Source organism: Thermobia domestica, chromosome 8 (assembly GCF_964235325.1).
Source record: "Thermobia domestica chromosome 8, izTheDome1.hap1.1, whole genome shotgun sequence".
In the NCBI taxonomy this organism is placed as follows: domain Eukaryota; kingdom Metazoa; phylum Arthropoda; class Insecta; order Zygentoma; family Lepismatidae; genus Thermobia; species Thermobia domestica.
The window spans coordinates 259,807,741-259,833,182 of NC_137461.1; the positions used below are offsets into that span (position 1 = coordinate 259,807,741).

The 25,442-nt window shown below is 32.6% G+C and overlaps 1 protein-coding gene and 1 non-coding gene across 7 annotated transcripts in view; one reads left to right on the forward strand and one right to left on the reverse strand.

Moving 5' to 3' along the window:
- Positions 1-16,370, forward strand: part of Mmp1 (Matrix metalloproteinase 1) — a 101,475-nt gene extending 85,105 nt beyond the window's left edge. The window contains exons 6-11 of one of the 6 annotated variants that reach the window (XM_081769667.1): positions 4,366-4,528; positions 5,745-5,881; positions 6,666-6,807; positions 7,998-8,179; positions 9,352-9,517; positions 13,732-16,370. In XM_081769667.1, the coding sequence (XP_081625793.1) occupies positions 4,366-4,528; positions 5,745-5,881; positions 6,666-6,807; positions 7,998-8,179; positions 9,352-9,517; positions 13,732-13,880 (939 nt within the window). In that variant the 3' untranslated portion in view covers positions 13,881-16,370. Of the gene's footprint in view, positions 1-4,365; positions 4,529-5,744; positions 5,882-6,665; positions 6,808-7,997; positions 8,180-9,351; positions 9,518-13,387 lie in introns of all 6 variants that reach the window. The other 5 variants (XM_081769668.1, XM_081769669.1, XM_081769671.1 and 2 more) reach the window with 5 other exon arrangements.
- An 8,764-nt stretch (positions 16,371-25,134) lies between these two features.
- Positions 25,135-25,206, reverse strand: TRNAC-GCA (transfer RNA cysteine (anticodon GCA)). The gene has a single exon. It is a non-coding gene; the product is annotated as a tRNA-Cys (tRNA).
- Between the last annotated feature and the right edge of the window lie 236 nt (positions 25,207-25,442).

The following is a 25,442-nucleotide window of genomic DNA, read 5'->3' on the forward strand; positions in this document are numbered from 1 at the left end:
ATACCTAACATTTAAATAAGTTAGTGGTAACTACAAGAACATTAGAACAATTTAACATTAGATTTCTAAATCAAGCATTAGACTTCTTTTAAGAGTATTATCTACGTAACCTGAGTAACTTTTGCTTTCATAGATACTTTGCCGTCCTAATTATGCACTCACATTTGAGGTACCGGCACATCAATGGTTTCCTACGAAAGGTATCTTTCCAGATGGTTTAGTGGCTAGAGCGCGCGCGCCTTTATTTCACTTAGTTCCAGGTTCGATTAAACGCTACTATTGTATGGATTCCACCTTTAGAGCCTGACACTCTACAAACTTTACCATTCTTGCCACAATCATATATAATGTTATTCTACAACAGAAAATATGAACCTGAAGAATTTTCAGTGCTGCCATCAATAGAAATTACAGTGTTCGCCAGAATAACATTTTTCCCAAAATCTAAGTTAAGGCAGCGACTAGAGGAACGAACTCAACTGCATTGGATTACATACCATGTTTTGGAATCCTTTGAACTACTTTTAAGATAACATTATTATTCAATTTTAATAACTGTATGTTAAAACTATTTTGTTCATTACAAACTAAATACAACTATTATTTAAAAGTATTTCACAGGGTTCCAAGGCAACATGATACGTAATCAAATGCAGTTGAATTCGTTCCTCTAGACGTTGCCTTAACTTAGATTTTGGCGAAAATGTTATTCTGGCGAACACTGTAATTTCTATGGATGACAGCACTGAAAAATATTCAGGTTCATATTTTCTGTTGTAGAATAGCATTATATATGATTGTGGTGAGTTGCACTTCATTACCTCCTTTCACGTATGAAAAACAAGCAAAAGAAAAATGGTAAATTTTGTATTATTTTTAGTATGTTAGGTTCTTAAACTGTGAGTCCACATCTCGTATAGCCTCGCTACTGGAAAGAAACACTCACGTTCAATAAAATAAACAAATAAAAGCCCAAGAGAAAAAAATATGGCTTTCAAGATAGCTCAACATTTACATGGTAGAAGAATCCAATAGCAATGATCGGTGTTGAAAATTAAACTTATAAATAGTAGAAACTAGTAAGTTCTTTAAAATATGTTTATTTGTTTCATACCGAATGTGGATGATAATTAGAAAGTAGGAAACATTATCACTAAACTGCTTTAGGACCTAAATCTGATGGGCAATTTCTGCAGCACTTATTATAAGAAAAGTGTATTTTGGGGAAAGATATTATAACTTCTTCTATAAGACATCTGAAGTTCGTTCTTTCTGGCCTTATTATACAGGGCTAGCATAAATGATTCATTGATTTTTTTTTTTCATTTTCAAAGTATTACAGGTACATACATGATATATATATATAACATAAACTCACCAAGTTTATACACCCTCTAAAAAAGTTCAATATGTGCCCCTTTGGTGACACGACATACGTCCAGACGATACTCGAGCTCATTCCATACATTTTGTAGCATAGTCCTGTCAATTCTCTGTACTGCAGCACTAATGCGTTCTTTGAGCTCGAGTAAGGATTACTGTAGTGATGGTAATGTAAACAAGGTCCTTAACGTATCCTCACATGAAGAAGTCACAGGGTGTTAAATCAGGAGATCTGGGAGGCCAAGTGCTTTTCCCTTTACACACGGAAGCAGTGCACTTGAATTGTCGATACCACTGCAAAATGTTTTATTTATATAGCGGTTCTTTTCCACACTCTCTTCTGAAAGCGTGTTGCATATAGCTATGACAGACGAACATCTGGCATATTCAAGCACACAAACTTTTTTTCTTGCTTTCTCTCCATTTTCGCAGTTACTAACCTCGTACTGCCACACAAAAGCAGAAAGAATTGACTTGTGCTGCCACACAGTACAAACCTAGTGAGTTTGTGGTTCTTTTTATATTGTTTCATATGTACCGTGTTGCAAAAATGAACTAAGCGCCAAACTTTGAAAATCCACGTAAATGCGACGATTGGTTCCTAATAAGCATTAGAACGTTTTGCACAATCGAAAAGAGAGGAAATCCAACACCTTTCCAAACAAAGAAACATAATTTCACTTTTGATTATGGCTACATTAATGTTGGACATCACCCTTTATACGTAATTTTCTTAAAAGTATGAAAATGGCGCTTAGTTCGTTTTCGCAGGACACGGTACATATGCGTACGTGTAATACTTTTGAAAATATGGCCTTTTCAAAACGAATTAATTATTTATGCTAGCCCTGTATGTTAGATCAGTCATATGTACGGACTAACTTCAAAATCTATCCTCTTCTTACTTTATGTTTGAACGGAAAATTTACTAACGTTAAATAATTGAGTTAAGCTGATTTCGCCAACAAAGGCAGAAACTTAACTATGTACCCACGGCAAGTGAATCCGTCATCTCAATTGAACTGATGACATAACTAATATAATAAGCGTGTTTGTTCTCCTTCTTAACAGCTATTGTATATTTCTTAAGAATTTTCCGGTCTAATTTGAAGCTAATTTGGATACCTTTACCATCGACCGTAGTATTAGTAAACGAGAAATACCTATTAGTTCATTAGCTAAACATTGCCATTTTTCCATTGTTTACTTTTATGATTTCGGTTCATAGTTAGCGAAATGTTGGGAATTTTTTTTTTCAAACTTGTTAAGTCAGCTTACTAAACAAACATGATTTTCCAAACGTTTGAAGACAGATTATTTATATTTACTTTATTTATAATTTTTTAAATATCTTTGTTTGTAGTTCTTTAATTGAATACCGTCTTTGCTTAAAATAACTGGCCATTCTTTGCTGTTTAACATTCCTTTTTCTAACTTTATTTCTTCGCATTAGGTAAGGAATGCGGCTAAACAAAAAATCAGTATTTGTTTTTTTTTTTTTTTTTCGTAGTGAACTTCGTAATAAGCAGACCTAACTAGCTTTCAAAATAACTTTGATATAATTCTTTATTCTATGTTCAACACAAATTGAAGATTTTAAATTACATTTTTTGGAGCATATCTGACTTACAATACTAAAAGGTTACAGAGATGATGGAGTGGGTCAGTGAGTCGTGCGTCAAGTGGATCAAGATTTGTGAGTGGGTTAATGGGTCGTGGGTTAACAGGACGTAACCTACTGCGACCCACCACCCACCGACTTACTCTGCTCAGTGCATTGTAAACAGCACCTTCTGAACACTGGTGATTTTGTCTACGTTTTACTTTCAACGCCTCCATTTTTCTTCCTTTTCATTTATTTCTATTTACTTACCTAAGTAAAAAGGAATTTCAGGCACTTTTGGATATTTATATTTGTAATTGTAATAATAGCAATAGGACTTACTACTTGGCTTTCGAGACACAGTCGAATTTTACACTACTTCCTACTTTAACTTAATTTGAGACTTTCAAATTTCATCCTATTTGCCATTCAAAAGTATCTGTACTCCAACAAGGAAATAAATATATATGATAATAATTAAATTGAAATTAATCGTAATATTTCCCATGCCAAACACTACCATTTCATATCGTAAACATCATATCCACCGTTATTGTAACAGAGCGGTGCTTGAGCGATTGACCGTAGAAATTCAAACTCCGATTAGTAATAATTTCACAGTCTTGTTTTATTACAAGTGTAAACTCTTTATTCAGTTGAGGGGAGGGCGTGGGTCATGGGTCAGAGTTGATGACGGTGGGTTTTGATAGGTGGTGAGTCAGAGTGGGTCATGGTGGATCAATGAGTCATGTGTCAAGTTTTCATTGACCCATGCCATCTCTGAAAGGTTAACATTTTACTTGACCGCATTTTCTTATACAATAATAATAATAATAATAATAATAATAATAATAATAATAATAATAATAATAATAATAATAATAATAATAATAATAATAATAATAATAATAATAAAACATTTTCTGAAGTTCAACGAATCAAGGTTGAGAAATTTTTGCATTGGGCAGTATAGTCTATTGTTTCAAAATTTTATCTTTCATAAATGTATGATTGTTCATTCAGTGTTGTAATAATATTTGTGCAATTTAGCAAATTTATGCAGTTTTTTCAACTTAATGTTGCGAGGCTAAACGTCACTTTGTCCTATTAAGATATATTTGATTTAAATGTATGTTCAAATGAAATTCATATCACTGCACTGTTTAAGGTAAAACTAAGCTAAAATTTTGTTGTGATTATAGGTATCGAAGAATATTCATTACATTATAATTTACTCAGTGGCATAAACGTAATAATCATTAGCACAGTCGACCGATGTTGGCCTCAAAAATACTTTTCATTGATATTGAACACCAGCAAGTAACAACTTGTATAGTTAGGACTTTAATATTTCATTTTCATATTTTCCTCATTTTCAGACTCTGTACGGAAAGAAAACAGTAAAACCTGCGAAAGGAGGAGGAGGATCAGGAACAAGTACTACACAAGAACCAGCTGTTGATGAAGATGCAGAACTTTGTACGGATGCCTCAATTGATGCAATTTTCTCTACGTCAGATGATCGTACTTACGCATTTAAAGGTATGCATCTATACAATGCTACAGTCTTCCACTCTTATCTTATTCCTCTGAGGTTTTCTTGAAATCAAACATTCTACAAGACAATACGAATGTAATGGCTAGTAAAATTTAGACATGTTCACTAAAATACGTTAGTTTCAGAACACAATTCTTTTTAAAAAAATTATGAATGGCCTATATACAAGGTGATTCAAAAAACGGAAAATTTTGAAAATTAAATAATTTCATGAAAACATTTTTAAAAAATTGTATTCATTTAATAGTAAAAATAATGGTATTTTAGAATACTCAAAATGAAATCACAAATTGACAAATCAGAAGATCTGGGAGGCCATTGAATGTCACCATTTTTCGAAATTACACGTTCCCAAAACAATTGGCCTACAGCAGCCATCGATATTCACGCTGTGTGAGACGTTCGTTGATCCATCTTGTCAATAATTTGTGGAAATCTCTGTAGATGTTGCGCAACAAAGATTTCAAGCATGGCGACGTAACGATTCGATGTAACTGTAATCGCATGGCCATTCTCGTCCTCAAAACAATAAGGGCCCATCACACCGTATGATGACATAGAACACCACACAGTAACTTTGTTGCTGTGCAATGGATGCTGGTGTAGCTCCATATGATTGTCTTGTGCCCGTGGCGTCCTAAATTAAAATGACGGCGGAATTCTCTACATATCCGTTCCACACTGTCATTGTTCTTGTAAAATGTTTTGATCGCGAAAGCATGTTGCGCACCACTCCAAGCGTTCATGATAACTAAATAGCAGGGTATCTTGACAGGCTGGCGTACGATATTCAGTGTTACCAAGCTCCCACTGTTGCCAATACAATTTTCAAAATTCCCCGTTTCTTTGAATCATCCTGTATTTTCGCTCTTTTTATTCTGAAGACAAATGTAAACAAAATAATAACATAAATTGGCGCAAAAAAAAAAAAAAGAGAGAACACACTGCTGTAATATCCCAGTTTTATTTGTCGTTTAAATAACTTTAGAAGACAAACAGTAATGTGTTATTGTTTCATATTATAAATGATTACACTATACTCGTATGATATAATTAAGTTCAAAATCTATAATCTTTATATAGACTATACTTAAATGGATCAGTGTCGTGACGAGTAGTTAAAAAACTAAACCTTTACAATCTGATTTTTAAAGATGAATGTTAATACAGATTGCATATCATAGTGTTTATAATTTTCAGGTGATCATTACTGGAAATTGACTGACGATGGCATTGCTGCTGGATATCCAAGGCTCATATCACGAAGCTGGCCAGGTTTGCCTGGAAACATTGATGGAGCTTTCACGTACAAGAATGGAAAAACATATTTCTTTAAGGTGGGTACCATACTGATTATTATAGATATGTGGGGTCTTCGTAACAAACATTCAAAGGAAGTTGTAATAAAGTTGGCTAGCTTAGGGCTCCTCTCCCAGCCCCCCATGTTTGCTCGGCCTATGGCCTTGTACCTCTTAAACCCACAATTCTACAGAAGTTTCTTTTCCTATATCAATTATCTGAAAGATAAAATTTTGTATTCCAAGAAAACGCTCATTTAAATAAGATGGAAATTTTTCATCCCCCTTTAGACCCCCAAAAAATTAAAAGTACTTAGCAAATTTTTTTGTGGGTTAGTCCCGAAAAGCTACAATCATACCAAATTTAATCATTGTAGCCGTACAGGAAGTACCCAACAATTTTGGGGTATAGAAGATGCCCCATATAAATAATAGGGAAGATTTTTCAATTGCTCATAAAACCACTCAAAAGTGAGAAGTTTTTATTACTACTGATTTACTTAGATAATGATAACGAAAATGTACAAGCATACCGACTTTCAAGTTTTTATTCCAATTCCAAGTACCTAAAATATGAGATTATAAGTCCAAAGAAAGCCCAACATGGGGAATTTCTTTAGACCCCCTAAAAATTAAAAATATTAACTTTTGGCAATTTTTCTGTGTGGTAAGTCCCGAACAGCTGCAATCATGCCAAATTTCAACTTCCCACGTCAACCGGAAGTATCCCTTTATTTTATGTCAGTCAGTTCATGTAGTTTTATATATAAACCGCTTTAGAATTCGTATTCTATAAATAAATATTTTTTTATTTTTTCAACAGGGAAGCGATTATTATAGGTATACTGGAAAAACCAAAGATGAAGGCTATCCAAAGAAGATCTCGGAAGGTTTCGAAGGAATTCCGAATAATATTGATGCTGTGTTGGTATGGAGCGGAAACGGAAAAATATATTTCTTTAAAGGTAAGAATTTAAAACAGTTTTCCATAGACATACAATTACATAATATATTTCTTTACCTAATACATATCTAACAGATATGTGTATATGATTTAGTTTATAAGTTAACTTCCTACCTATCACGCAAGTGTAACTAAGTTTCATTAAGTGAAAGCTTATATTTGTCTGTAAGTCAAGTAAATAGCGTGATCTGTTATACACGAAAAATGCAAGAACACTATTTACCTGACTTACTTCGTTTCTTATTAATGCAAGAAATTAAGAAACAAATAATGTTATTACTGAGAATTGATATTCACTGTAAAGCAATTTTCATTGTCATTAGGGGCTAATCTCGTGTTTAGCTTGTTTTAGACAAATCTGAACATTGATCTTTTTAGAGGAGTTTCACGTCTAAAGACAGCAGTAACAGTTCCGTAATCGAAAGCGAATACTATATCTTCATCCAAGTGACTACTATAAATATTAATTTACGCAAACATTGCATAAAAATGCCTTTATCAATAGTAAATATGGTAATTTCATTTAAGAGGTCCAATCACGACGAAATTAAAATACCGCTAATTTTACAGTAATTATGTGATATTTTCAAATAGATAAAAGATAATCGAAAAGTGGAACAAGAGCTCGCTAGACAATATTATTTTACATGAGATACCGTTATCATGACTCACTTTTCTGCTTTCGATTTCCAGCCATTTAGAAAATAGGCATTTATTTTTGCGTTTATAAATGGCTACAAACGGAAAGCTACTAGATGACTCGTGATAACGGTACCTCATACAAAATAATATTCTCTAGCGTGCTCTTGTTCCACATTTCGATTATCTATTTGAAGATATCATGTAATTACTGTAAAATTAGCGGTATTTTAATTTCACAGTGATTAGGGCTCTTAACTGCTGCATTTACCTGTACATATCGACCTATTGGTGCTGTTTAAATTTATAGTATCTTTACAGTTAATTACTATTACAGGCATATGGCAAGGCCATATCCAGGAAAAACAGGAAATATGCATGAAAAACAGACCTTTATTAGAAGTACTTGAAAGTTACTTAAATGTTCTCTTTGATTTGATCTCTTGATTATACAATCTTAAGAATTTTGAGAGAGGTTTATCCCCCTCAATATATCCTCGTTATACGGAATTTTACTGGTGACTTCAATTATTTTTCTCCTTGTGTTTCTAGGATCCCAGTTCTGGAGATTTGACCCAACTCAACGGCCACCTGTGAAGAGCACGTACCCAAAGCCTATTTCAAATTGGGAAGGAATTCCAAACAATATCAACGCGGCATTGCAGTATACTAATGGTTACACTTATTTCTTTAAAGATGGTCAATACTGGAGATTTAACGATAGAACATTCTCGGTAAGTCAAGTAATTAACATTTGACGTATATTGGACACTTTGTAAAACTTACAGTATACAGTGTGGCCTAAAAGTAGGTATACAGTCCCGTACTGATCAACTCATTGTTTTCCATATAATTTCTTATTGTTATCCAACAGGTAGACTTAGTTTCTTTATTATTTGTTCTTAATGTCTTTTTACTTATATCTTAAGCTCGGAACAACCGAAGCAAATAAACTTATAACCTAGAATGTTATACTTGATCAATGCAGAGGTGTATACCTACTTTTGGACGGGTCCTGGGACGCTAATGTTCAGTGATGAGATTTATTTTCAATGTAATTGTTTTCATTTTCGGCGTTTCCTCACTCATTTTATGGTTAATTTTTATCAACATTCAGTATCTCAAGTTAATCTTTCAATATAAAAGTATGTCCTTCAATTATTACATACGATTGTTCTTAGATACAGACTTCAATATGTATATAATACCTAGGCTTGTACAATCTTGTTAATAAAATTTTGGCAATCCAAATCCATTAACAATTCATATTCTTACCACAATACGTAGCAGATTTTAGTATTGTGGCTCGAAATGTACGTCTCAATCTAAAGAGTTACACTTGCTCTGTAACTTCCTCTTATGGGTAGAAATGTAAGGCTTTTTTAACATATAGGCGGGTGGCAAGGAAGAATAATACTATGTGTTTAATCATGTAATGTTTTCAAACCACTGATACCATTGTTAATTACTAACGTATATTTCACAAATTAGAAGTGTATGAATATAAATAATTTTTCATTTTATATATTGAACAGAGATGTCAAAAAAATACTGCATTACTTCTCTGAGAGCTGTAGTATAATATATACATTTCAAATAATATAAATTGAACATTTATAATAAAACAAAAGGAGTGACACTTCAAATATTGAAAATTGTATTTCTCAAAATTTACGAGAATATTGCAATGGAGCTAACCAGACAATTAGCGAATAAGTTAAAGTATTTTGCTCCGATACTGCAAGAATGTTTTTTATATATATTGAATAGATTTTATCTATAATATATATAGATATTGATCTTTACGGTAAACTGGGGCTTTGAGTTCTGAATCTGCAAAACACCATATTTTTCTGAATAGTAACAAGAGGATTGAGTTTTCATCTATCACAATCTATTATTTCAGGTCGATACAGCAGATCCGCCATTTCCTCGACAGGCAGGCTACTGGTGGTTTGGCTGCCGATCAGCGTCCAAAGGAAATTTTGGTAATAATCTTAGGGATCCTAAACAACACGACTTGGACCTTCAAGCTCAGAACTCTGACGTGGACGACAAAATATTGGACGCAGGTGAGACAGAGGACTGGGAATGGACGGGGTCAGCAAGGGAAGATGATGAAAGGCTTTAAGCTAAATTAAAGAAATAAATTAATTAAAAAAACTAACAATACTAACAAGACCCGCTGTGATGTAAATTTATCTGTGTTAAATACAACTTAAGCATGTACTTAAGAACGTGAGAATGTTTACGTGCTTCGTCTTGCTTTAGCATACATGTTTCTATAAACATTGTACTGTGCATATTTTTATACTATACTACCACGTTACCTCGATGTTGTTTTACCTCTGTTATTCATCCGTGTACTCGTTTTCAGTGTTCTCATATCATGACCTCTTTATATGCATATTGTATCAATAAGAGAAGTCTTAATACTTAAGTATTTAAAATTATATACTAAATTCCATATAATGTAAAACTATCTTATGTTTTAATAATAGCTTCTTGCCAACTGAATTGTAACTAATTTTCTGAAATACTAATTAGTAATTTATATGATTGTTGTGAATACCATTTAATATTAAAACCATTAACAATTAGTATAACAAAATAACATGTATTTATTACTATAATTATATTTATTACAAGTGTAATCTAATGCACTAATTAATCTCTCATTTCGTCACTAAAATAAGACTATTTGTTTTTAACTATTTTAACTTCTGAACGATAGCACAATTCACAGTAGACTATTGTAGGAAACAGTTAACCATCTTACTAGTAATAACACGTTCATTTACATTTACTTACATGTCTAATTCATAATAACTACATCTACTTTCTCCGTCACGTAATGTTTGTGTGAATTCGTTCTGTGTGTGTGAATTCGTTCCTGATATTTCTAAGAAGTGGAATGACATACTCACTAATCTTAGGACTGAAAGAGTATTTATACTTACTAGTCCCGAATCCCCGATACATGGGAAAGGAGATAAATATGGAATTGGAACGAAATTTATTTCTGTAAAATAAAATTTTTCATAACATTTGTCACTAAAAGCGTAATTTCTCAAAAAATCGAAGATATTAATTAACGGTACAGACAACATCTTTATTAGCAACACAATTAGGAGCTTACTTTGTACAGAAATTCCTACATTTACAGACTTTACGACTTACTAATTTCTGAAGTATGTAAATACAGAAATAAAACTGAAAATATCATGTAAATATTGTTAATATAACTTGTAAATAAAAATGTTATTTTGTTATAGCCTGAGCTAATGTATAATAATATCCCCAAGCCTTTGCGTTACTACCTGGATTTGTTTGTGACGACGTTTGGCTATGTATGATTGTCGGGAAGGTGCATATCTGAGTGTGAAGGGAAATACAATGGACAATTATGACGAAAAGACTTTGAGACAAAAGTATTGACTAAAGAAAGGAGACTACTTAACTTTGTTATTCGTATTTGACTTGAAACTGCTTAACGATTGACTTAGTTTTGAATGTCTATTTTTTGATAGTTTGGTTGGTGCTTGTAGCTTACAAATGTAGATTTTTTTGCTGCATGCTTATCATCATCTTGCTTGTGCAGTTTAAATTTTTTTTTAAAAAATATTAAAACAAAGCTTAATTTCACTGAGAATTTACTTGTCGTTTGGGACTCAGCAAGATAAAATATACTTGGGTACTGCATGTAATCAAAACTATTTATATAATATGCATGAATTATTCACATTTGAGCACTGTCTTTTAATTGCAATCAATTAAATTTTAAATTAGTTAAAAACAACTTTGTCTTGAGAAAGCGTTTGGTAGGTCTGACACTTATTCACTACTTCACTATTGTCTCAATCTGCAAAATTCTAGCATGTTTTTTTTTTTTTTTTTTTTTTTTAATATAAGCAAATTAAAAGTATTTTAGTCAGAAAATTCAGTGACAAAATCCCAAATAGAGAATTGTTACAAGTTGCATTAAATTCAAATTTCAGTTCTTCTAGCTTCGATATATATTTCTTTTCATACTTCTCGTAGTTTAGATTCATATATTCTCTTCATATATTCTTTCTTTTAATTCTACACATATATATATTATTAGATATTATGTATGCTTACTTCCACATTAACATTTCTTAAGTTAATAGAAGTCATTGAACTAAATATCTTCATACGTGTCTTTATTATATTGTATCTTTCAAAAAATACTGCATGAATATAAGTAATGAAGCTTTTTCAATTTACTCCTAACGAAATTTCCAAGTCAATAGTAAGCATATTTCTAAAGTTTCTTTTCACAAAATTAATCATAACACTTACATTACATTACATTAAACTTATCTAGACTGTAAGATATCAATAAAATCAGGCATCAAAAATAATGAAAATGCAGTTAAGTTATCACGAATTGTAAACGAACAATTCAAATAACCTTTGTGTTCATTGCCTTCAATTGGATCACCCTTAATATATGTTTTCAAATTTTCATCATTTCAAAGAAAGGAAAAAAGACTGCCATATTCTATTTTCCTATATCAAGGGTACTTGAAGAACTGAAATTTTATCGAATGTTTAACCCGATAAGAAAGCCAGTTAACTTTCTTTCTTTTCTTTTTTTTTAATCTACAACAAATATATTTTGTTTTTCACGTGACATTCGGTTTTAGAGAGCTTTCAAGGTTCACCAAGCTATACGCACCTCTATATCACTAATATTGCTTGCATTTGATGAAAATAGTTTGCGTGTTGCAAGCTTTTTTATGATTTTTTATCATTCATATTTTCACATGAGTTACAATCATTCACATTTTTCATTTCAATCTTTAAAATGAAATGAATATACCGTCAATGACAAAGAACATATTTGCATATTAATAAAGAAGACAAGATATGCATCATTAACTGATTTCCTTTTGAAAATACACAATTTTGCATTTCAATACTAGACAACCAGAATCTTCTATAAATTTAACAATATTAAATTCTCTAGTCAGATTATGTGCCATTTAATTAAATTTGGAGAACACAAGACAGATTTAAATTTAAAATCCACATTAAACTTCTTAGTTCTGTTATAAGGATGAGATTGATCCCTTGTGTATAATCATTGTTTCACGTACAATAGGATTAACTACAACATTCCTCGTAGATATGTGGTTGGCGTACTTGTGTATTGCGCGGGAGACCCTAATTCGTTTCCCAGTGGGAGCTTATGTAGTTCGGATGCCATGATGCCAGGCCACGTCTCATACAGCCTTGCTGTTGCAAGGGACGCTGAACTGCACTCTAACTAATAGAACTAGCTATTCCTTAGTTTTAGATAGGTAGTGTGCAAGTAACGTAGTATATTGAAAAGTCAAACAGTATGTACTGTAGTATTTTTGAACTGTATTGTAGTATTTGAGTATCGTATGACTAATAAAATGGTTTTCGAAGATTCACTGAAAAAAGAAAAACGCACAACTGCACAAGCTTCCTAGAAAATATAGTAGAAGTAGCTAGTCATTGCTTTCAAATTTTGAGCTGTAGTTTATCCTAGAGTTGCCATAGTAGTATCGTAGACTGACTAGTTGCTTGATAATTATTTCAATTTTCTTCATTATGTTCAGAATTGTTTGATTTTATTATGTAGCATACACAGCACTTCTTTTTTGCTCTTTTTAAGACATAAATTCAATAGCTATTAGCCATCATTTGAATTTTGTATTTAAGTGAAAATTCAAGTATATGCTGAAGCTATTGCTACTTTTTTCTTCAATAGTAGCCTTTCTTTACTTAAATTGCAATAAAAATTATTTCAATGAAGCTGTAAATAATCATGCAAAAAATCTATGAGCAAAGAAAGCAAAACTAACATTTGCACATTAATTGAAAAATCTGCTAATGATGCATATATGAGACACATTTTGATCTAAAGAGGTGTATGCGTATGTTTGCAGAAAGAATCGACGATTGAGACAAGTGACTCGAAGTAGTGTGTTCCTCTTAGTAGTGTTTGTTCTACTTCTATTCTGGATGTTATTGAGCTGAAATGATCATTTTTAGGATTAAGAATTCCCAGGAATGGAATATTCACCATTCTTCTCGGCCGCTAAACAAGGTGCTGAAGTCTACAACGCCTTCTCAAGACGAGTGAATTTTGCTGTTATATTTTTGGTAATAACAAAGATGCAGTGTTCCTAGTTTGTTATTCCTAGAACAATTTTTTCCTCTAATGTAAAAAAAGAAACACAAGAAGAAACTATTTTATGTTCCTTATTTTTCTTCTTCCAATGATAAATAGGATCACACCAATCTGATCCTACAAAAGATGATCAACATCCGTCACGAGGCATTAATACAAGAAGTCCATCAAACTCAGGAGTATACATGAAACCATCTGCGTTCATAACAATATTAACTATTATATGTCACTATTTAAGGCTGTGGTGACTTAATATATGAGTATAAACTTGAGTTAAAACGAAGAGAAAAGTTATCCTAGCAACAAACATTTTGGTGATACTTTTCTCCAGTGCAACTTGGGATTTCTGATGCAGTTGGAAAGAGAATCCGTGGCGTTTTTCATGTAGAAGAGGCATTGTTTAGTGTGTACATTATGTTGTGTGCCAAGAATGTCAAGTGAATCAGTGTGTATGCTATTCGAAAGTTTGTTTGTAGGAACAATTGTGGTGAATTTTGTACTATGACAAATTTCAGGATATCCAGGTTTTTAACTATGAACCCAGTGGCAATCCAGCGTTAATAACAGGAGTACTGACATGAACCTGTACAGACTATTACCTGAAAGGTACTCGACAAATTCCTTGTAAGGGGAAAAAATCTGTGATAACTCAAGACACTTGAAGATTTGTATAATATATACGTTGCTCGTTTCAATTGCCATATCAACATGTCATGTAAAGTCAAGGGGACGCCAGAAGATGGAATGTGCTGAAAATCCTATGCTTAGACAATAGTACTGTTGTATGATCGGGAAAATATATATTAGTGATATATATATATAGTGCAATGGTGATAATTCGTATTGAATAAATAATAAGAGACATATAATTCTTTGGATATCCATCACTGAAGAGAATTCAGGATACCTACTAATATGGAAAATTTCACGTTCTGTTTTGTAGTATTTGACGTACACTTGATCTCCCATGTAGCAAAAGTTGACCGTAAATATCAGCTTGATTAGGTACATTTTTTTATTCGCTTTTTAGAAACCTTAAAGTTATTAGCATTTCATAATTTGTTATTTGGCATCTTATCTAATTTTGAAGTCTGACTATGAAGTGGAAAATGAATTTTACATATAGTATGTCATCTTGAGCATACACATTCCACGTAAATTAATATTTTAGTCGTGTTGCTGAAGTTTCAGTACATTTAAAGTGAAAAGGTTAATTAATATAATCAGTTCTTTTGTTTAGCGTCAGTTTACATAGCACCAACTTGTAATTTTACACAATGTAGTGTAAATCTTAATTTATTTACAAATGCAATTATATGAAAACTGTATATCCTGAATAATTAATTGAAAATATTTTAATTTATAACGTGACATTTATTTGTTATACCATAATATAAGAATCTGATAAAAAAAAATAATACAAAAAATTTCAGTGACAATAAGAAACACATTGAAGTACGTGTGTTAGAAATTACAACAAAATGGATATTTATATTTAGAACATATCCGGAATCTGACGACGGTACAGTCGCTTCTAATTTAGCTTTTACTCATTCCAGAGGGAACATTTATGTGTGTGTGTGTATTTATCATTGTATTGACTATACAAGAATGAGGTACCTTGTGTTGACTATACAAGAATAGAGTACGAGCTAGATTAATATATTGATATGTTGATGTCAAGGGCTACAATATTCAAAAATATATATATAGTGCGAAATTAACATAATAATAGGTTGATATAATTTTTGAAGCAAGTGAGAAAGTTGCTAAAACGTGTAAAATCTGCAATCCACAACCTAATGCAATGTAAGTTTGCACAATACTAAATGATGATGTTGAACTATGATTTATCTAAGTTTAGATAATTAAAGCTTGAAAAGCCTTTGTTATTACTCAATACGTTCTCCTACAACTTCCGTTCATCACTTGAACAAGATATCAAAATCTTGTTCTTGTTCATTCTTTACCCAAAATGTATAATAAACATTATTGTACATATACAACTGTATATCCGTGATTAATTTAGTATAACTGCTACATGGGGAAAAAACATCACATTCTAAATGATACTTTGTTAATGTATACAAAGTGTCCAAGCATAAAAGAACATGCTTTGCCATTTAGTCATTTTTTTTTTTTTTAGAAAATCCTTTTGCGGATAATTATGTCAATTTTTTATTGTATATATAAGGACATTTTAGAACAATTTATAATTGTGTTGGATCACGAAAAATATTTTCATATTGACACTAACTTCGTCATACGGAATTTGTAAAAGTATTTTATTATTGATACACCAGTTTGTGCCTTATTAACATTTTAAAGCTGTGCTTTACATTATCTGTATTGTACGTATGTAGTGTACGGTATAAGTTCATAACAATACTTCACAATTTCGGTGAAGTATTTTCCTTATTTTTATTCCAAATGTAAATACGTAAATAAAAAATAATGATGCGAGAGTAAAATATAAAATAAATGTGTAAATCTTGAGTGAATATTTAGAATGAATGATTGTTATGAGAGATTGTTTGAAGATCAACTCGAGTTAAATGTTTAGAACCTTATGTATTTTTGTACCGTATGCTTGTGCTTATACGTTGTTGTTTTGCAATCTATTTATTGTCATAAATTGATTGTAGAAACAAATAATTATACTTGTACTTAATTGTGAGTTCTGTCATTCTATGCCAGAATATTATTAAGACATGAAATAAAATATATTTCCAATAAAACTAATTTGTGTCGTTTTTATAAATACTTTCACACTATATATAGAATAAAATTTCCATATATTTTTCATGTGATAATGTGTTCCATCATTATATCAAAATACCATATAAAAACTGCATACAGTGAAGATGAGAAGTACCGATACCTCATATTATTACTATTGTATAAAATGTATGTCTTTTTACTGCTATTTTTCATGCAAATATACTAATATAAATGAAATCAACATCATCCTTAAACAGAGACATCATTTAAGGAGCAGGAGCAGTTTATATATTAATCAATAGTATAATATACACAGTGGCGTATTTACGATTTTGTTTCGAGGGGACTTCGCTAACTTTATTCCTGAAAATGTGAAAATTTTGCAAGATATTTCATTAACTTTAAAATAAATAAAATTTCAGGGGAAGGTTTGAGCTCGGAAAACCCCCCTTAAATACGCCAAGGAATATACTAATGAAAAACTTCTTATTACCCATCCTTAAAATGTCTTGTCTGAGTAATCTTCCTGAAAGCAGTTTACCTGATGGAGGTAGGTAAGGCTAATCAGTTAATAAAGTAAAAATGATCAGTTCTCTTCCTTTATTATTCGCAAAATTAAACACAAAAGAAACTAGAAAATAAAGAGGTAATCTATCTGAAATTTGTGAACACGCTAATCAAAATAATAAACGCAAAACTTAATACACAACTAAAATGTATCAGTAGATTGAAATATGCACTACTGGGAACATTTAGAAATATATATATATATGATAAAAAGGAAACACGGTGAACGATTGCGAAGTTATAGCTCGTGCTTTCTAAGGTAAAATGGGTGATTGTAAAAGGGTGAAGCTATGGTTTATTTAAAATTCGCAATTTAACATCAGGACTACCGTGCACTATTTCTTTCATTACTTTGTATTGTTTGCTGTACTCAGTAGAAATAATAAGTTGAAATGTTGATAACTTTTCAACGCTGCGAGAGCAAGTCAAAATATGATAAATAAGATGCGAGCACGACCAAAGGCAGACAACGGGAGAAAGATACTCTACGAGGAGTATTTTTGAGTTGTCAGTTCTAAAACGACAATGGATGTCGAATGTGACATTGAAATCAGTATTATAATTTAACCTAGTTCAATGGATGTATGTATTAACATTATTTTACATGCGAAATTATTTTACCCCACGTATTTATTTTTACGCAAATACTCCGAATGAGTACAACCTAAGTATATATGCATCCATATGGAAAACTTTAAGAAAATGTAGGGTCTACATATTTCCGTACAGATCAGAAGTACTATAAGGCATTATATGGTTTGTCTTAATCTGTAAAATCCGATTTAGTGTAGTTTGTAAAAGATTTAGTCCCTTTCAACTCTGACTAATAACAGAACTTTGATTGGCAACATAGCTAAAATCAGGAATGGTCATTTCATGTACTTAAAGTTTCTGTAACTTAGGACTATTATTTATTTATTTTGTCTTTTGGCAAGTCCTTTGACAAATGAGTTTTTTTTTTTTTTTTTTTTTAAGTTTTGGGACTGAAAATATTCCTTCTACGTTTCTCTATCTTCAGTTTCCTCCTTCAACTCCCAATATTTTCGTCTGTTTTTCAAATCATCAATCACTTGTGTTCTTCTTCCTATTCCTCGCTTTCCTTTCACCTTTCTCATTCTATCGCGGTATGAAGAAGACAATTTCTTCGCAAGATCGTCCAATCCAATTGGCCTTCCTGCAAAGGATGCTGACTAAAAGCGTCCTCTTCTCTCCTATCTGTTTTAAAACATCTTCGTTTGTTTATCTTTCTGTCCATTTTATCTTTTCCAGAGCTACTCTAAACAAAAACTCCAGGTTACAGTTCTCTTATTTTATTTCCGTGTGCACCCTGAAACAAACAGATATATGTAATTGTTCACTGCCCCATAAATCTCACAATACCCAGTCTTTGGCAAATACCTAAATCTAGTTTCCAGGTCCCTATCATTGAATGCTAACATCAATGTCAAAATAATGGCTTTGTGCCTTGTTATATAAGTAATGGTTCTGCTGGTAGCTTTGATTCCTATAGGGTAGTATTAGAAAAATGGCGGTTTCCGACTGAAGTATTTCTGTAGAGGATTTTCCTAACTTCAAGTGCAAACATATGTAGACTGACAAAACAGTGATGTCAGAATATAAAATTATATCTAGTAAGTTTGTAAATAATTCCGATCCGATCATTTCGATCAAGGATCGGAACTGAAGCAACGTGTCTCTTCAAATTACTCTTACAGTTTACAACACTGCTACATGTTTGTTATACATATTATTGTTCATTGTTATGTATCTAAAGTAACTAACTGGAATTTCGGCGACATTGTAACAAGGAAAATTAAGTAACTAGAGCAGCGTTTCCCAACCGGTGTGCCGTGAATGAGCCGCTGGTGTGCCGCGAGGAATTGAAACAAAATTATTAATTTTATAGCAATCAAATTGCAAAACATAGGGAAGATGTATATTTGTATTTCACATTACTATGAACTCTACTATGAATTGCAATTTTAAGTTTCATACCGGGTTACTGTTCTGTACATTTCTAATGTTGGAAAAAGTATTTGTTGTCATTGTTATGACCATTATTGCTTCTTTATTGTTGAAGACTATTTCGTAACTCGAAAATTTAAAATATCAGTCAATCCTTTCGACAAGTTACCTACATTTGTGTTTTAAAAGTAAAAGAGATTTGTTTGTTCGTTCGTTATTTAGTGATCTTCCTACTTAGTAAAAGGTTGGATACAGTTTTTAAAAAGAAAGCGTAATTTTAAACACCTGAGTCCAATATTTTATTGCAGTTGTTTTCTACTTTTAAATTAGAATGAAAAATAAGCATAATGATTTATCACGGAAAAACCAGTGATAGAGCTTTCTTCTCTGTGAGGAGATCAATAATCACAGAAAAAATACCACTGTTTCATATTTACAAATAATAATATCTATAAGTGTACCACGAGAATCCAAGTAACACCCGTAGTGTGCCGCAAGTTGAAAAAGGTTGGGAAACGCTGAACTAGAGGGTTAATTTCAAAACATAAAGCTTACTCGTATCACACCCGAAAAAGTAACTAATGCATTGATTGATGTTTGAATTACGGCATGATTTCACAAATTCCTGTGTCATTGGAAAACAGAAAAGTGTCTCCGTTTTGATTCATGTACTGAATAATAGAATGAAAAGAAAAAAATAGTGAATATATCCTACTTGTACTTCAATATATAAAAACTAGAACTCTATAGTATGGGTGTATTAAAGTGTACTACCTATTACGTTGCCATGAAAGAAATACCATATAAAGTGTATCAAGTTAAAGTTGTTACCTTGTTTTACATAGAGTCTTCTCCTGCTTTCAGTCTGTTGTCCTTATGAATCTAGACTTAATATAAGATTCACATCCGTATAAATCAAGAATAGTAAGCAGCTTCACTATTTGATATCTAGTAGGGTTTCTGGATATTGTTTATTTCATCACTTCTACACTTTTCTGGGAGAACGTATTTTGTATGCTATGTTTAAAACTTAAACATATTTTATGTATTTACTTACATAAAGTAGCAAAGTTATTACTTTAATTTAGCATTACTTGTTTGGTATTAGCATTTCACGATATCTTGCATGTCTGACAGTGAGTATTCTACTGCTCTCCAATGTTAGTCGGTATGCTAATCATTAGACCACGCCAAGAACATGCAAAAAAAGTTCATTTGATTAATTTTTATCTTACTCTCTCTTCCTGCCTGATTCTTCAATGATTTCGAGCAATGTTTGTCTGTTAGGAATATCTATGTCATTGTTAGGATTAAGTGTGTCATTGTTAAAAGAACAAACAATAGATACAACCTTATACGTAGTTAACCGTGTCTTTTCACATAAGGCCTATATTTAATTTATATATTTATGTTTAGCGTTCCTTAAGGCCTATACAATACACAAATGAATAATTATTCCAGTAGAATAAAAGCTGCCAATTATTAATGGCAATGGACGATATAGTCTTTTAACGTCACAAAAATTAGTTTTTAACTATTTTCTCGAAAACTATGCACTGAATTTTACCTTCATATGTCACTTTATTCAGGACGATCGATTATCGCTTTGCACACAGTTGTAAAGCATCTGCAGCAGGTTACGTTCCCCAAGACCAACATAGAAAGCAACCATGTCTTTAAAGAAATCGAAAAGAAACCTTCGGAAATTTCATCTTCATAACAGTTATTCTTCTGTTAAAAAAAAAAAAAAAGCACATTGCTTCTCCGATATGGTCGAATAGGTTATCTTTCAAATTCGCTTTCTGTGTTCAAACTGTACGTGTTGTTTAAAGCTGTGTGTGATGATACTATCGTCACTTACCATTTTCATCAATACTTCACACATAGTTTTTTTTTTTTTTTTTTTTAACCCGACTATTCGCAGAACACAGGTAGACTGACACATGTTTCTTCTCTGAAGAACAATGTACCAAAATTCAAGGCAGATCATTGTAAGAATAGCAAGAAAACAGAAGCTGGAGAATTTACATATGATACAGAAAAGAATGACTTAGAAGTCCAGACGAGCAGTAAGAAACGTTCCAAAACATTTAATAATACCTTAATTTCAGTTTTTAACCCCATGTAAATCGTTAAACTCTCTCTTTTCTTATGGCGAGGCTGAAGTGGAAATCGAAGAGGACTACTGACTCAACAGTGTGTTTTTATTAAACTAACATCGTCTTTCAATTACCAATTGTCATTCCCACGAACAGTAGTAATTTTTATATTCTAAGAAAACACACGCTTTACGTCATGAAAGGAGACGCAGTAACGTAGCCAGTAAGACGTCTGCCTACCAACCTAGGTCAATCCCAGTTATGGGCTGAAAGTTTTTGTTATGTTTTCGTTCCATTGCGGATCTGATATCCACCCCAGTCTCTTTTATAATGAAAACCTTTGAAAATTAAGTGAAGTAAAGGTGAAGGAAGAAGATGTTGACTATATGAATTGCAAAGTCTAAAAGGCGTTTCGAATTGACTGATGTATGACGATTATAACCAGGACAGAGCGAACTGGTTGTGCAAAAAAAAAAAAAAAAAAAAAAAAAAAAAAAAAGGGGGGGGGGGAACGAGATAGGTGTAATGGAATAAAACTTGTTAGGGTATCGTGACTTATGAAGACTAGGGCAGTAAATGTAAAAAGCCATGACAATGATTTGTATGTTAATAAACACTGTCTTCCATAAACGCTAGGTTTGCTCTCTTACGTATGGTTTATTGTGAATAGGAAGAGTAAACCGTGAATTTTTGAGCATCCAGTTGATAATTACTGAATGTGGAGGGTATATACATTCATACCCTCATTCTTGTCATGCATAGTATCGTTTGAAATGAAAACTATGTTCAATACGGAATAAATGGATTGTAGCTTTTCAACTTCCCACAAAAGAAGTGAGAAACGAAGTGAAAATAACTTGAATCTTTATACTACTTCAAGAAAAGAAAAGAAAATTTACGAGCCAGCACACTAAATTTTTCCTTTCCTATTCCTTACACTAAATCATGTTATGCTGCAGTTTTTAACGAATGGTTTCCTTATAATATAAGAAATTATAAGACATTTTCGCAAAACTGTGCAAAAAAAGAACTTACCCTCAAAATTAAAGTACCATTTTTGGATTTTCCGTAAGATGTTATCTATGCCATTTGATAGGGTAATTAAGGAAATGTTTGTTTATCAAATATCAGCAAAATCTCATGTGACATATTTGAGAAAACAAAAAAATGTGTACCTACACTTATTGGCAAGCTATATACACTATTCGGCTGCCCAAAGATAAAAGGAAGTCTCTATATTTTTCTTGTTTTGAGAAAAACAGCGAAAAAGGTGATTTTTTTTGGGGGGATAACGTTACTGTTAAATCAAAAATTACCTTTTTTGCTGTTTTTCTCAAACAAGCAAAATGTAGAGACTTCCTTTTTTTTTTTTTTTTTTTTTTTTGGCGGACACATTTGACACATTTGGCACACATTTGTTTTCGTTTATCTGTGAATAGTTAAAATCCCTCTGCCGATTGAAAATCCCGCGAACTGTGAATACGCGTTGAGATTCGTTTTCTTAGTGCTAAAGGCGTTCTGAAAGCGGTTGAAATTCATCGTCAAATTAGTGAAGTGTATGGAGAAAACATTATTAGCGATAAAATTGTCTGGAAATGGTTTAGAGTCTTTAAAGATGGCTGCATGAATCTTCATGACAGTTAAATGATAACAATAAATGACAATATTTAATTCAATTGAATTAAATAATAAAGTTCTCTCGTAGCACCCAGAATAACAACATATGGAAATATTATATTAATAGCGAATGTGTTCACTGATGCTATATAGTTGTGGATCCGAAGGTCTAACATCCCGTCAGTATACTATTGCAAGAGCATGTACTTTATTTCTATTCATGATTCTCATTGTCCTTCCAATATTCATGTCCACGTTCATGGGAAATGTCTAGTGAAACTCTTTCACGTAAGCATATTGCGTGATAGAATAATATATTGAACATCCTGATATTAACGAACTTCTATTATAAGCAGGAAATTATAATTTGAGGTAGATTTAGTTTATGGTCTCTTTGTCCACTACACAGGGTGACCCAAAACTAGGTACAGTACCGTACTGATTAGAGCATTGCATTTTATATCACTTTTATTGCTATCCGTCAGGTAGACTTAGTTTCTTTATTGTTTGTTCTTATTGTCTTTTTTACTTATACCTTAAGCTCGGAACTGCCGAAGCAAATAAACACATAAACAAGAATAGTATATTTTATCAACACAGGGATGTATACCTACTTTTGGGCCACCTTGTATGGTCCTGTGATTCAGCTTTTGGAGGCTAGACAGTGTGGTGGGAAATGGTAATACTGTATGGATTTATCTTGCATGATGGTCTGCGCACCCGCAACTGCGCCGGATTTAAATTTGGAGTCGTGGTTAGAAGCATACGTTGATAGTAACTCCTACAATTTGTGAACTCGGTGTATAAGAATGTAGAACACATCCAGTATATAAACAGCATGATTCAAATAGACGTACTCAATTTCGTACATCTACAGTTTTGAAATAACTATATATCATATATGAATGAACCACATTATATTTGAAAGAGTATGTTCCGCCCTTTTGAACACCACAGCTAGAGCGTTCGCCTAGCGCACAGCGATCCACCTAGAAAATGAAATGAAACGTCTCATGATTATCTCCTGTAGGCTGAGAGAGACAATGATTGAAGCAAATGAATGATGATGGAAGAATTGGTGGAATGAGAAAGTTAGAGGAAACAGGAATACTCCGAGAAAAGCCACGGACACGATGTTGTCCAGCACAAACTTACTTGGTCGGGATCAGACCAGGGAGGGGCACTAAGCATCAGAGGTAATCGCTCTACTACTAAGCCACCGTACCGGGCTCACACCATGAAGCTAGAGTTGGCCACGAGACAACTCAGGACCGGATTAACCCATCTGGAGGCCCGGAGCTAGGAAAAATATGTGGCCCCTTCTGACTTCGCCTAATACTTTTCTGTGAAAGTACAGTAGAAAAGTTAAGGGTATATGTTTCATATTTTCGTTATATTTTATTTTATGATGATAATTGTATCTTTATGGTTCTTTTTATATAACTAGTTGAAATTTTGATCAGAGTAGAGGCCCCTGTCCACTTGGAAGCCCGGGGCTACAGCCCCCCCCCTTTATTCCGGCCCTACAACTCATGCAAGTTTGTTCATATCTCATAAACAAATGTTTCATTAATAATCCTAACACATGATAGACATTTGTCATTTAAAAGTCCATAAACGGTAGTTTACTATTGAGGCTGAGTTTTCTTTGAACGAAGTTTTCCGAAAACATAATTTTGTTCGTTTTTAATAAATAAATATTTCAGTAATAACTGTAATATAACATGATTTAGTTTAAGAAATTAGAGCGACAAAATCAAGGATCTTATAAAATAGATAATGTTACAACAAAATCTTGAAGCCATACGTCACAGTTTCGCCACGCCTACTCTGCCCACTCCGCCCAATAGGACTGCAATGTTTTGAGCCAACAATCATGGCGGAAACGAGAGTAGCCAATCACACGTGCCGATGTTCGTTTTTTTTTGGGAGGGGACTTCATTGATTTGAGAGGATGACGATACATATGGGCAGATCCTCAAATTTATAACATCTTTGGAGAAAATTCAGTGCGGTGCTCTGTACCTTTTATTTACACACATAAAGGTGAAGTCAAAAAATGGAATTCCTGAAATATTTTTCTTTTCCTATAATCTGTGATTCTAATTCTGCTCAGTGTCAAAAAAAAAAAAAAAAAAAAACATGATTTAACTGCAAATAATAATAATAATAATAATAATAATAATAATAATAATAATAATAATAATAAACATGTGCATTATAACCTATGTGTAGTCTATGCAAGATAAATTATTAATGCTTTCACATTTTGAAATAAGACTTTCGGTTTGCTTTTAGTATTTAAAAAATATGTAAAAGTCCGGCTCCCTAAGAAAAACTTGCTGGGTACACCCTGAAGTAGGGATATTAATATTTATTAATCTCGTATTTCTCCTTCGTGATATGCTAATTTACAATTTGGGTATTGTTAAGTTTTGTGAAAGGAACCCTAGTTACTTCAATACCCATTTATTTTATTCGTCAAACTTACTGTCTTATTCGAATGGGAAAAATTATTAGAGCCTCTTTAAAAAGGGGGCACCCGGGTTTGAACCGGGGACCTCTCGATCTGCAGTCGAATGCTCTACCACTGAGCTATACCCCCACATCCCTTTCACTCTATACGTTGAGCTTCCGAAAGCTCTCTGGTGCTTAAGTCTTACTTGCATTGTGTATTCGTAGCTATTGCATGACAACTTAGATGCAGACCCGCAACCAGAGGGGGCTAGGGGGTCCTGCCCCCTAAACTTTTCGTGACCCCTCGAGACCTCAATACAAAATGCTATTAATTCAAAAACAATTTGTAGGAGAATTTTTAATGATTTGCCCTCCCCCTAACAT